The sequence below is a fragment of the Daldinia loculata genome (assembly GCF_022478755.1).
Source record: "Daldinia loculata strain CBS 113971 unplaced genomic scaffold F4817scaffold_37, whole genome shotgun sequence".
In the NCBI taxonomy this organism is placed as follows: domain Eukaryota; kingdom Fungi; phylum Ascomycota; class Sordariomycetes; order Xylariales; family Hypoxylaceae; genus Daldinia; species Daldinia loculata.
The window spans coordinates 81,015-93,338 of record NW_026054891.1 but is presented as its reverse complement, the minus strand read 5'-3'; the positions used below and the strand labels follow the sequence as shown (position 1 = coordinate 93,338).

Genomic DNA, 12,324 nt, shown 5'->3' with positions numbered 1-12,324 from the left:
GTTGCAGTCCCCCTGCATTGAACTTCATCCAGATCGGCCATCCATGCCGGCTTCTTTCTCCTGGAAAGGTAGCACCTGCCGAGAACGATTGGTAATTGTCTCTACTGTACAGTTGCCATATGCACCGTGTTACACTGTGTTCCCCATCGATTTAAGTGAGGCGCGTGCCCGACGCGATAAAGATTAGCGGGTTTATAAAGTGGAGCAGTGATAGGGTAATATAGTCCAATCAGAACCCAATTTGATAAGGAGACCCGCCAAAAAATAGAATTCCAATCAGCCTTGTCATGTCGCGTCGTCGTCACATCACATGTACCTACCTACCTATCTCTTTCATCCACGCAAGGCTGTAATATCTCCTATCTGCTTGCAGTGCCCCTCGATTAATAAGATCTAGCTTTCTCAATTGATACTATATCCCGAACAATGACCCCCCGGTAGTAATTACAATACAAGACTCTTCTACAACGAAGACATCATCATGTCTGGCGTTGTTGATACCACTACCACCGCCCACCCCGAGCCACCGACTAAGCGTCGCAAAGTCTTAGTCCACGATGACGATAGTATCCATTCGACCCCTGTCCCACACTACGACACCCCAAAGGAGAAAGATGGCAAGCGCACCCTCAGCGTTTCCATCAGGGAGAAAACCGCAGACAGCCGCTCCGAGAGCCAAAGCCCCAGTCGAAGTCGAAGCCGGAGTCGCGAACGACGCCGCGAAACAGATTACTCCTCCGACGAACGCTCGCCGCGCCGCAGCCGCAGTAGATCCCTCTCCAGCTCTCGCTCACGCATACGCTCGCGCCACTCAAGTTCCGGCAGTCGATCGTCAAGCCACTCCCGCACCCGCTCCCGATCCCGAACCCCAAGATCGCGCACCCGTTCCCCCTCAGACTCGCGCTCCCCTCGAGCCGCAACCTCCCCCCTCCGCAACACCCACAACCCCTCCCCCACACCGCCCTCCCGCCAACTCGCCAAACCACACTACACCCCGCGACTAGTCCTAGCCGGGCACGCGCGCGCAATATCGCAAGTCCGCATCTCGCCCGACGGGCAGTGGATCGCGTCGTCGTCCGCAGACGGGACGGTGCGGATCTGGTCCGTGGCCACGGGCCAGCACGCAGAAACCCTGGTCGGTCATATGGCCGGCGTGTCGGCCGTCGCCTGGGCGCCCGACAGCAAGACGTTGGCCTCGGGGTCCGATGACAAAGCTATCCGCCTGTGGGACCGGGTTACAGGGCGGCCGGCGCGCGCGGGGAAGCCGTTGTTGGGTCATCATAGCTACGTGTATAGCCTGGCGTTCTCGCCCAAGGGGAATATACTAGCGAGCGGGAGTTACGACGAGGCGGTTTTCCTCTGGGATGTGCGTGCTGGTCGGTTGATGAGGAGTCTGCCGGCCCATAGCGATCCTGTGAGTGGGATTGACTTTTGTAGGGATGGGACGCTGGTGGTTAGTTGTAGTACGGATGGGTTGACGTGAGTTTTTTTTTTTTTTTTTCTTTTTTCACCTTCATATCTTGCCCTCACCTCCTTTTAAATACCCTTCAGGGCTGTATAAGTGGCTAACTATCGTTTTTCTACGGTACAGCCGAATATGGGACACATCCACAGGCCAATGTCTCCGCACCCTCGTGCATGAGGACAACCCTCCCATAACATCGGTATGCTTCGCGCCCAACGGGCGGTACGTACTAGCCTTCAGCATGGACTCATGCCTACGGCTATGGGACTACGTCTCCGGCACCGTGAAGAAGACATACCAAGGCCACGAGAACTCCAAGTTCAGCATCGGCGGGTGCTTCGGTACCGTCCCCCCTACCACCACCACCACCACCAGCAAAGACACCGACGACGAAGAGGAAAGCGGAAGGACAGCGACAGCTTTCGTAGCAGCCCCCAGCGAAGACGGCGACATCGTGCTCTGGGACGTCCGCACCAAGGAGATTGTGCAGCGCATCCGGCGCGCCCACGACGGCGTGTGTTTCTGGGTCGACGTCCACGGCGACACCATGGTGAGCGCGGGCCAGGACGGCAAGATCAAGGTATACAAGCATCAGCCAGTAGGAGATACGAGTGCGACAAAAGTCAACGGTGTATCCCCCGAGACGAAGGATACAAATGCGGATGTGGATGTGGATGTGGATGTGGATGTGGATGTGGATGTGGGTATGGGTATGGGTGCTGAGCAAGACGGGGTTGAAGGAAGCGAATCCCCTCTCAAGGATGAAGATGTCAAGAAGGAAGAGTAAAACCAGCCAGGCGAAAGGGGATAGGCGTGAGAACTTGGTTTTTTACGGTAGATATATAGGTACCTAGGTATAATCAGGGCTACCAGGCGACAGCCGCAGGGTAATTGTATCGGATAACTTAGACAGCGCAGCATACCCATCCCATATTTTAATCAGACAAGTACCTAACCTAAGACTACCCGGGACACACTTCATCACGAAACGACCCTCTTAAAATATTAGGTACGTCAAGTCAACTTAAACAGACTATCTATATAAATGCGTCCTCTCATCTATCCATACTTTTTTGAGACGGTTGGCAGTGAAGCCGTGCAATATATTCATAGCCATCGCGTTCGTACCATAAAACTTCGCATTACATCATGATTAATCGATTGTCGTATACTTCCTTCTTCTTATCGTATACCTACAACCGATGACTTCCGTCTTCGCGCCTTGCAGAAGAAATGTTGTTGAGGGTTGGCCGCAACGCCGGCGGTTATCCTCACTTCTGCTGTCATTCCTTACAAGCGTAATTTGCGCAGGGGATTTCCCTTGACCTCGCGCTTATATAGTCTCCCACCCGCCACTATTAATGTCTGCCTCGAGCTTCCTGCTGATGAAGCTGGGGATGCCGTGGCTAAGCCACATGTTGCGCAGCATCGAGTCGTACCGCTTCTGATTGAGGAAGAGCTGACGCCCGTGGCGTAACCCGAAATCCACCTCGCCGTACTTGTCGATATACGGCGCACTGCTGAAACTTCCTGACGTACGATGCAGGTAGAAGATGGCGCACTTGCGAATGTTGATAAACAGCCCAATATTGCCTTGGCACCTGATGGAGAATATTAGTAAATATGGTATACGATGTCAAATAATGAAAAGCGACTTACTTGAACAGCATATGTTGCTGCGCACCCCCAATCCTCATCACAGGCTTGTCCGGCCCTGGCTCTGAGTATTCCATGGTACAACACATGGTCTGTCCGCAGAAGATGTCGCCGCACATTAGACAAACCATAGGATCGGTCAAGTCTTTACCGGTCTTGGGGCATCTTCTCTTAGCGGACTCCTCGATAAGAGTATCGAAGTTCTTGGGTAAGCCGACGAGTTCAAAGATGCCAGGATGGCTTAGCTGGGCGGATCTGAGTGGGGTTTCTTCGATCCCCTGTTCGGTAGCAAAGTGCGTGGTTCTAGCGCGTCCGCGTATTTGATGGCGAAGCCAACCGTCGACCATGGCTTGTGTGCGCGGGGGCCAACCAAACTGGCTACCCAGGGGTGTCAAGGACGCGCACATCTCATCAAAGGATGGTAATCGCAGCGCGGCTGTCAGACGTGAAAGTTCATCTGCTTCTGGAGCCGGAGATATATGGCTATTGAAGTCAACCCCAAGGTGAACATGGAGGAGAACCACTACTTTTCTTAGGAACACTAAAGCGTATTTCTTAACGAAAGAATGGAGGCTTTCTAGGCTATCAAAGCCTGGTTGATCGAACCCAAGGTTAGGTAGATCGTCAGACGGTACCAGGAACTCGTCCCCGACCAGGATTTCGTGGCTGACGTTCATGCCAGCCATCGTGATATAATGAAAGAAACTAGCAAAGTTGTTCATAGCGGGATCTTCTTTATTCCGGTTGTTCATATATTCAAGCCACCTGGAAAGTGCGAGATTCTGAGATACGTTGTGGACAACCTTGACTATCTCAGCAAGATAGCAAAGCCGAACTAAATGCATCGGGTCCATATTCTGCGCGACGGAGACGCCAAACATAGTCTCGCACAAGAAGACGAATACATCTTGAGTTAGGAGCGGCGGGTGCTCGTCGTACGGTGGTAAGGTATCCTTCGCGTCCGTGTTAAAGTAGGCTGATATGAAGAGTTGGAAAAATTGGCGCTCGCTAGCCTTGCAAAATTCTCGTTCAATATCATTAGCTCCCCCATGTCTAAAGCCACCAATTGCTATATATGACGACACCGTCTCAGACAGAATTCGAAGTTGAACTAGAAGCTGCTCCGGCATCCTTTCAATCAAGGTCATTCCGTACTGGGCTTCGATGCCTCGTTGTTGTATCTCTGCCGCAGAAATCGAGTAGCCCACAGACTGGGCTAATACATCGCTAGCATATAATTCATCGTCCCTGCCCTCGTGTACGAAGGTAGCGGGAACAAGTTTGTTCTTACGGAGCGTATCGCGTAGTCGTCGATATATTAGCATCAGCTCCTTGTCACCATGTTGTGATTCTGGCGGCGAATGTGACCGTACACTTGACCCGGGCGTATGCGCGAGGGAGAACGTGTCACTGGAAGCTACTGACGGTACGGTCCTAAAATTACTAGGATCCCAGAATGGCGATTGGCTGGCGCTAGACTTCTCGAACAGACTCTCTGGCATTCTTGTGCGCAAGTAGTTGATGAAGGCAGTTTGGCTCTGATCCCGTGTTACAACTGCAGAGTAATGACGCCCTGTCATGAATGTAGATATGAAGGAAGAGAGGTCTGTATTGGGTTGCAATATCCCGGGGTAAGACTCTTCTTTACCATCCCAGGTGATAGGCAAGAAGGCATTCCCAAGGGCTTTGCAGAGAGGACACACAAATTCCAGACGCTCCAGGGATTCGGGGTGGTGACGTGCTATCTGATGCCCGTGTCGACGGAGGGTCGCTTCCATATACATATCGAAGCAGCTGAAATGCATTATGTGACCACATCCGACAGAGACTGGCCCTGACCGACAGAGCTTGGCTGGGAAACCTTTGCCAAGGCCTTGCCTTTCGTTGTGGAATACTTGTCCATCTTTGTTGACCTTTTCTACTATCTGCCTGTTCTCGTGGGCAAGGCCAAACGGACGGATTGCCTCGGCTGAGCGATCAAGGTTGACTGGAGTATTTGCGGCTTCTCTAACAAAGTCCGGATCTTGAAGGTCAGTTTGTCGAAGGATTTTGCTCTTGGTAAAGAGTGCGAAAGTTCCGTATAAGCGTCCGTCGTCGGTATCTTCTTGGCATAATATGCAGGTACCTCTTGGATATTTCCAGAAGTTCTTCTGCTCTTCCATAGGCTTGGATTCATCCATATCATCCCATTCGTCTTCGCCCCAATCAATATCTCCCTGTTTCTCCAGGAAGTTCTTCTGCTGTTGCTGGAATTGCGCCATGACTTTGGCTTGGCGGTCAAGTGCTGCCTTCTTCTTTCGTTCGCGCTCCTCTTCGGCACTGTGGGCATTCGCCGGCGACGCCGTATCGATCCGATCCGCAGGTATACCTAGTCGCGAGTAGGCCGTATCAAAGTGGCGCGGGTATCTCTGTTTCATCCTCCTTAGAATCAGCGCGATCTTGGCATGGCAAGCTTTGAATTCCTCCTTAGTCGACATCATATCTAGAAGGGACACGATAGTCTTTGCAGCTGGAGCATCCTGCATGAAGTTACTGCGGGCAGACGTCGTCAGGGCGATATAGACGAAGGAATCAATACCGGCCGCGGAATTAGTTTCGTTTGCTTTATCCTCAGCAATAGCAATGAGAATCAAATGTAGCACAACCTGCAAGAATGTCTCTACTCTGGTGAACGGGACCTTGGGCGTTAATTTAGCAGCGACTAGAGGGTATAACAAGCAGTAGTAGATGATCTGTGCGAACATCCCGGTGCTGGTAAATTCGGCCAGCTTCACGAAGGCACCAGATTCGATCGGCCGTAGCTTTGGCTCGTAGACAATTTCTTCGGCAGGTTTCCCAGTCTTTTTAGAGATCCACTTGCGGTAGGCGGCCTCTGATTCCTCCCGCTGATTCTTATTGTAGTGGGCAATGTATGGGTCAATATCCTCGATGAAATGAGGCTTAAGTTCAAAAGTTCCCACGTCAGAGACGCCTTCGGGGGATTTGAACGTAGCCACCTCATCTAGTACGCGCTGGAAGTCTTCTTGTTCGTGGAACTTCTCGGGTAGTTTGCTTGATATCTCGTTGAAGGATAGAGGCCGGAAGCATAGAACATGCGTGATATCCCTGCGCATCGCCATTAGATGCGTCTGCTGCTCATCTTTAACCGGGATGAGCGAGGTTCGATCGCTTAGTAATACGATTAAAAAGTGAATCATATCTTCGACAACATCAAGATGTTGAATCTCATCCTGAGCGCTTGAAGTCTGTTCGAATAACCCCTTGATCCAGTTTTCCATACCAAAACGGTCAACAATCGAGGCAAGAACCCGGCTCGGGTTACAGACCACCATTGCGGTCTGGAGCAGGAAGATATCTCGCGCGTGCGTGACATCCCTGTGTAGAATATTTTTATATGTCCCAGCTTGATGCCTCAAACTAATGCCATTACGCACCCACATTCCAGCCTTAATCTGAGCAAGCCAAGTGCAAACACGTAGAGGATAGTCAAATGCGGCCATGAGATAGTCCTCGGGGGTATAATCTCGCCTAGGCATAGTTTTTCGGCCCATTGAGCGAGGCTTCATCTTGAGCTCTTGCGAGGTGAAGTTCAAAATTGACTTGAGTTCCTGCTGAGACATGTGCTTCCCACACTCGATCAACCACGATAGAGTGTAATGTAACGCGTGGTGAAAACTAATTGATTGCTCTCCCACGGTGAACCTGACCACTTCGAACTTGGCTGCCTCACCGGCGAATTCGAAGTCGCACAACGTCTTGAATCGCACTTCCTCTTTAATCTCAGCCTGGGTAAATCTGGCACGCTCTGCTCCAACCGAGTTGATGATGACACTCTTAGCTGCTGTTCGTATGGCCTTCTCGAGATATGGGAGATCTTGTTCTGGGAGGCTCCGGAAAGAACCTGATAGAAGCCTGCAAAGCCTGTTGATCTCTCGCGTCATCAACGAGGCGCCAATCCAACTATCAGTTTCGTACTCCACATGCTCGCCAACGGCTCGAACGTTCGGGCAAATGCCCTGGTGAAGTTTCACTAGGTCGAGAAATTGCATTAGGTATCTTTCTTCGGTCCTCATCCTCTCCTGGACATGAGTCGAACCGAGGAGGAATTTAAGATCGACGTAGAAGTGGTACATCCGCCTGTTCGTCACCGAACCAGTGTCGAACCCAAGGACAGCACTCGACGAAACCTCCCAGGGATGACCGACTTGCCGAGTAGTCAAGAACGTGTATAGAATGGCCATAAGAGTGGTCAAAAAGTTGCCCCTTTCGACTACTTCGGCAGTAATGGAAGGCGTCGTTAGCATCTGTAATGATATGTTGATAATCGAGTGGTCAGGCTCGCGATCTCCTATAAGATATAACTGCGCCAATGTTGTGTATAACGCAGCGAATCGAAGACCTAATACTCTCTTGAACTCGGGGATAGTGACAACCGTAGAGATATATAATGAACGTAAGTCGTTACGGACTTTCTTCCACATTCTTAGGTCGAAGAGGATTAGCCAATCCAGACGGACGCGCTGGAAGACATCTTCAAATGGATGGACACTATCACGTTCCATATAAGCTGCCGGTGTCTCGACCCAGTACCTCCCAGGCTTTGGAGGCCCTGCTTTACCAGCCTTAGAAAGACCGGGGGTTTTGGGAATTTCAAGATTGGCCTTTGCATATACGGTCGGGGCTATTAACGGCTCAGCGGTATCCGAATCTGATGGCGTGAGGTCCCGGTCCCGGGTCGCGCGTCTCGGTACAGGAGGTGGCGGCGGAGGGGGTGGATAACCTGCCATTGTTGCTTCTTCCTCTTCGAGAGACGCCACGCTTGGACCGATCCAGTCGGGTACATTCACATCGGCGCCGCCAGCGTCCGGTCGCGTATCCACCATCATCACATCCTCATCCTCATCCTCATCCTCATCTTCTTCGTCATCGTTGTCTTCCTCTCCACTGGAGGGGGTCCGATTACCGCCGTCCATATCTTCATCGTCGTCATCGTTATCATCATCATCAGAATCAAGAAATTCTGCTAGAGTAGCTGTGTTGCCCTGCTCAGTCAAGAATCTTGCTCGTTGTATAAAAATCGTAGCTGTATGGGCCTCAAGCGGGTCATATTCAAGCTTCTCTTCGTCCTCGAGGCCATTTTTACCAGGCATCGCATGCGTGCCAGGGCTCCCTTTCCGCCAGGGCTTCAGGAGCTCTTCACAGACAACCATTCGGAGGATATTCTGGTCGTTTCCCACTACGCACCCCGATATGTCGTTTAACCAGTCAATCATAGTTCCACACATCTGCTCTCGGAACGTATCACGAGATGACCGAATAGTGACAGTTATCTTGATATGTTCAAGAATGGTGGCGCGCTTAAGCAACCTCTCTATGCTCGTATCGTATTTCAGAATACTCCGGCCGATCGAGTCGGTTTCTAGTGCTCTGTTATATCCTTCTTTAAGAGTCGTACTGCACGCCCGCGCGACTTGGTCTTGAACTTCTTTTACAGTATGTTTCTCGTCATTCCAAAGCAGCAGCGCATACTCCCCAGGCGACTCGACATCCCCGCCGCAGTAAGTCGAAGCTAAGCGGGACATCTTCTCATCTTTTTCGATAGATTCTCTCGTCTTAGGTTGTCGAAGTTGTTCGGGGGCACAAGAGATGACATCGCAGATGAAATCAAGGACTCGGGAAACTGTCATACGGATATTGGAAGTAACGTCTTCAGGCAATCCAGCAACCTCTTTGCCCTTTCCTTTCGACCGGTCTTCCTCGCGCTCGCTATGAATTGTGCAAAACATAGGAGTTTTCCAGGCTTCGGGATCGCCACAATCACAACAGCCACTGTTCCCTGGCGATATTGAGATCCGTACCATATGGCCTGTGTGATCTGTGGCGTTGAAACATTTGCTACACAGGCAACATGTCTCGTCGGTACTGCAAGTCTTGCAACCATATGACGCCTCCCCGGCTCGAAATATGTGACCACATGCCTTGCCGCGGGCGGCCTCGGTGTATTCGGCTCCCTCTACGGCTCCCTGGGCTTCTCGGAGCTTCAAGGTGCCCTTTGGTGTGAGTTTACCATCGGGGAAAAATAGTCGCAGGTTTTCGGGTCTCCCTCCAGCCATAGACCAGAAGAGATTGTATAAGAGATCTCGACAGGCGGCTTCCTCGTATCGGTAGCCATAACGTCGCGGTAGCTCTATTAGATGTTGACAGAGCTGGAGCTCTTGGGTAGACATAGCGGTGTCCATGGCTAGACTCGACGAATTATCATTTCTGAGATGGAGAAAAGTGGGAGATGGATGGCAACCAGGATGAGAGAATTTGCAGATAGATTTCGAAGAGGTAGAACCGCAGTCGATGGTGGATGAGTTGGTGGCGGCACGTGTGGAGAGTGAATGTCTTCGAGAATATGGGTGCTGTATGTATTTGATAGGTGATGGCGTAAAGGTGGTGTATAGGTATATTAAACTAATGTACCCAGGTAACTAAACGTAGAATGGGTATAATCCACCTGGACAAACAAAGGAATACGCGTCCCACTATGAACAATTGAGAAAGGTAAGTACGGGGGGGGGGAAATAGGTGAAACAGATGAAATAGAGATTTGGTGATTAGAAAGCTCCTGACAAGAAGCGCATTCCATTCCCCCTCCTACGTAACTAAAATCCGTTATCAGTGATAAGATTGCTACCGCAGTTACCGTCAAGTCATCACACTGTTGTGACTCGTTCGCATTAGCAGCTGCGAATCAGCATTTGATCTTTAGCGTCTTTCTTAGGTAATACAGTTTGCCGCCATGTGCTGTTATATGATTATGTACCTTACCTAAGGTATACATACACGCCATATTATTCATATCACCATCAGTATCATAACCAAATGAAAGTGTCACACCTCGTCTAACAAATCCCGTTTGCCCCGTACTTGTAACAAATATGATAATCCTATCAAGTTCCACAATTTGAGGATAGTGTAGGAATACATGCCTTTTTTCTTTTCTTTATTTGCAATAATTGATTACATGTACCTGAGATGTTATAGTCGGACAGGAGAGCATTTAAGAAGTTGGCCAACATTTACACCTTAGTAAATTGAGTTGGTTTAATGAGATTGGCTATTTGTCTCGGGCGCCTTAATTGCAATACTCCGATATACGTCTAGGCAAGCATTCATCCGAGCATCGTGTATTCATTCATTACGGGGAGAAGTAGGCAGAGATATAGCGTTTGTGCGAACTGTTCTATAAGGGATTGTTCCGGTCTATAAGGTACAACTGTACGGTTTTTGAGACACTCGCTCGTCCCCGGAAGTTTCCATGTCCCATCTCAAGCGTTCTCTAATCTCAGGAGTTGGTGGTGGTCGCTTATTCCTCCCGGACGTATCGGGATCGGATATCCTTCCATTGTCGCTTTCGCATTGTTAGTCGCAGCATTCTCTTCGGAGTATCGTTAGACAGCACATACCCCTCGGTTCAAGTTATCCCAGACCTTGTTCATGGTAGTATCATATAACCTAATATCCCGTTAGCAGCTTACGCCCCATTCCCGTATTCCCGTAGAGGACCGCATACATCTCAAAAGCGAAAGCCGAGGTAAAGACAAAACCCAGCATCTGCCAGTTTGTTCGGAAAAAGGCGCTGCGCGATCAATTGTTAGCTTAACGAAGCTCGTGGCTATAGGTAGGGTCGACTTGCTTGTAGAAAGTGCGTACGGCGGACTATTGCGCGATTAGTTAGTTGTGGTGCATTAATAAGGACCGGATAGGGGATAGGGGGTAGACCATACCATGGCTGATACCGTCTAAAGAGGTATATATCAAGGATATAGGCGTGCGACTTTCGGGCAGAGTGAGGAAGGCTATTGGCGTTGCTGAATGACAGACGTCGTGAAGTCAAATGCGTACCTAAGGTAAGTTCCAACTTCGCAGGTTCCAGCCGAAGAAAGAATTGGTGATTTAGAAATGGCTGTTTCTGATTGGTTAAAGCTTAGAGAATCGGTGGTCCACTTTTTTTCTCCGAGATATAGTGGGCTGTTCTTCCATTTGAGCCCCTCAGGCTTCATTCACTCCCGCTAATAGGCTCACATTCTTATATATTTTTCATATGCTACTTCACAACATTTTATTTACAATTCACAATTCCCACCCGGAAAGCCTATTCCAAGTACACACTGGCCTAATACCGCCCCCCATGCCTTCCGAACCGTCGACTGCGGGCATCGTCACAGACGAGAACAGCGGCGAGCGCCGCATCCCAGAATCCGTGCGCGCAGACGGTACCACAAGGAAAGCGATTAAGATCCGCCCCGGGTACAGGCCGCCAGAGGACGTCGAGCTCTACAAGAACCGCACCGCCGAGTCGTTCCGCAACCGCGGCAAAGGCGGCGTCATCGGAGCAGAAGGATTAAAGGAACAAAAGCAGGAAACAGCCGCTGCCTCCGCCGCCAGCAACAAAAACGCCAAGCGCCGAGAAGCGAGGAAGAAGGCAAAGCAGTCGCAAGATCCCGCCGAAGCGGCCAATAGCAATGCTTCTGGGGACACGAACGCCGCCAACGCCGAGGAAGTTGTCGACCCAGAAGCCGAGAGAGAAAAGAAGGCCCGAAATCTAAAGAAGAAGCTGAAGCAAGCGAAGGACCTGAAGAGCAAGAAGGAAGGCGGCGAATCCCTTCTGCCAGAGCAGATAGCCAAGGTCATCAAGATTAACGAGCTTGTGAGGGAGCTTGAAGCGCTCGGTTTCGATGCCGACGGTGAACCCAAGACAAACGCGGATGCGGCGCCAGAGACAGCAAAGGAGGGTTGATTACGCAATTATACAACAAGTATTCAATCTGATGGTTTAAGCAGAATGTTGCTGTAAAATACCCTTCGCTGGAAATCGTGGCGGTAGCGATGATGGCACTATTATATCGGCTATTAAAGTCATGATACCTACACGTCCAAGCAAAGACGGACCAGTTAGGTCAGCACGATATCTATTAAGTCTGGATACCAGCATCACCAGACACAGCGTTAAATAGCTACGACGTCCAGCTATCACCACAAGCGCCATCGACCCAGAGTATTAGACCCAAGCATCCTCCGCCACGGACCCTCGAGGGACATTCAGCATGCCCAACGCTAGCGCTGCATTGTGATAGGCTATAGTCCAGAGCTTCTGCCCTTCTACGGCGAAGAAATCCGGCTGCACTAACGTGTCAGTCAAGCGATTCGGGGCT

The 12,324-nt window shown here is 50.5% G+C and overlaps 4 protein-coding genes across 4 annotated transcripts; 2 read left to right on the top strand and 2 right to left on the bottom strand.

Annotated features, from left to right (window-relative positions):
* The first annotated feature begins 223 nt into the window (after positions 1–223).
* On the top strand, positions 224–2,437 carry F4817DRAFT_165737 (WD40 repeat-like protein). The gene is made up of 2 exons (XM_049298155.1): positions 224–1,479; positions 1,592–2,437. The coding sequence occupies exons 1-2, from the start codon at positions 482–484 to the stop codon at positions 2,250–2,252; spliced, it is 1,659 nt and encodes a 552-aa protein (XP_049157411.1). The 5' UTR covers positions 224–481; the 3' UTR covers positions 2,253–2,437.
* A 1-nt stretch (position 2,438) lies between these two features.
* On the bottom strand, positions 2,439–9,854 carry F4817DRAFT_165729 (uncharacterized protein). Its single transcript, XM_049298154.1, has 2 exons — positions 3,125–9,854; positions 2,439–3,066 (listed from the first exon to the last, which is right to left on the bottom strand). Exons 1-2 carry the CDS (start codon positions 9,358–9,360, stop codon positions 2,799–2,801), a joined length of 6,504 nt encoding a protein of 2,167 aa, XP_049157410.1. The 5' UTR covers positions 9,361–9,854; the 3' UTR covers positions 2,439–2,798.
* A 126-nt stretch (positions 9,855–9,980) lies between these two features.
* On the bottom strand, positions 9,981–11,032 carry F4817DRAFT_342639 (ubiquinol-cytochrome C reductase). The gene is made up of 5 exons (XM_049303927.1): positions 10,897–11,032; positions 10,806–10,828; positions 10,683–10,748; positions 10,576–10,624; positions 9,981–10,520 (listed from the first exon to the last, which is right to left on the bottom strand). The coding sequence occupies exons 1-5, from the start codon at positions 10,897–10,899 to the stop codon at positions 10,476–10,478; spliced, it is 186 nt and encodes a 61-aa protein (XP_049157409.1). The 5' UTR covers positions 10,900–11,032; the 3' UTR covers positions 9,981–10,475.
* Positions 11,033–11,300: 268 nt separating this feature from the next.
* On the top strand, positions 11,301–11,909 carry F4817DRAFT_317515 (uncharacterized protein; the record flags this gene model as incomplete). The annotated part of the gene is made up of 1 exon (XM_049300814.1): positions 11,301–11,909. One exon carries the CDS (start codon positions 11,301–11,303, stop codon positions 11,907–11,909), a length of 609 nt encoding a protein of 202 aa, XP_049157408.1.
* Between the last annotated feature and the right edge of the window lie 415 nt (positions 11,910–12,324).

Bases quoted from the DNA above. Each gene is read 5' to 3' on its own strand.
- F4817DRAFT_165737 (XM_049298155.1), top strand. From the start codon at position 482: ATGTCTGGCGTTGTTGATACCACTACCACCGCCCACCCCGAGCCACCG. The intron at 1,480-1,591 runs GTGAGTTTTTTT...TCTACGGTACAG, and splicing joins TGTAGTACGGATGGGTTGAC to CCGAATATGGGACACATCCA.
- F4817DRAFT_342639 (XM_049303927.1), bottom strand. The intron at 10,749-10,805 runs GCAAGTCGACCC...TTGATCGCGCAG, and splicing joins GCCGTACGCACTTTCTACAA to CGCCTTTTTCCGAACAAACT. The intron at 10,625-10,682 runs GTATGCGGTCCT...ACGGGATATTAG, and splicing joins TCGGCTTTCGCTTTTGAGAT to GTTATATGATACTACCATGA.
- F4817DRAFT_165729 (XM_049298154.1), bottom strand. From the start codon at position 9,360: ATGGACACCGCTATGTCTACCCAAGAGCTCCAGCTCTGTCAACATCTA. The intron at 3,067-3,124 runs GTAAGTCGCTTT...ATTCTCCATCAG, and splicing joins CAGCAACATATGCTGTTCAA to GTGCCAAGGCAATATTGGGC.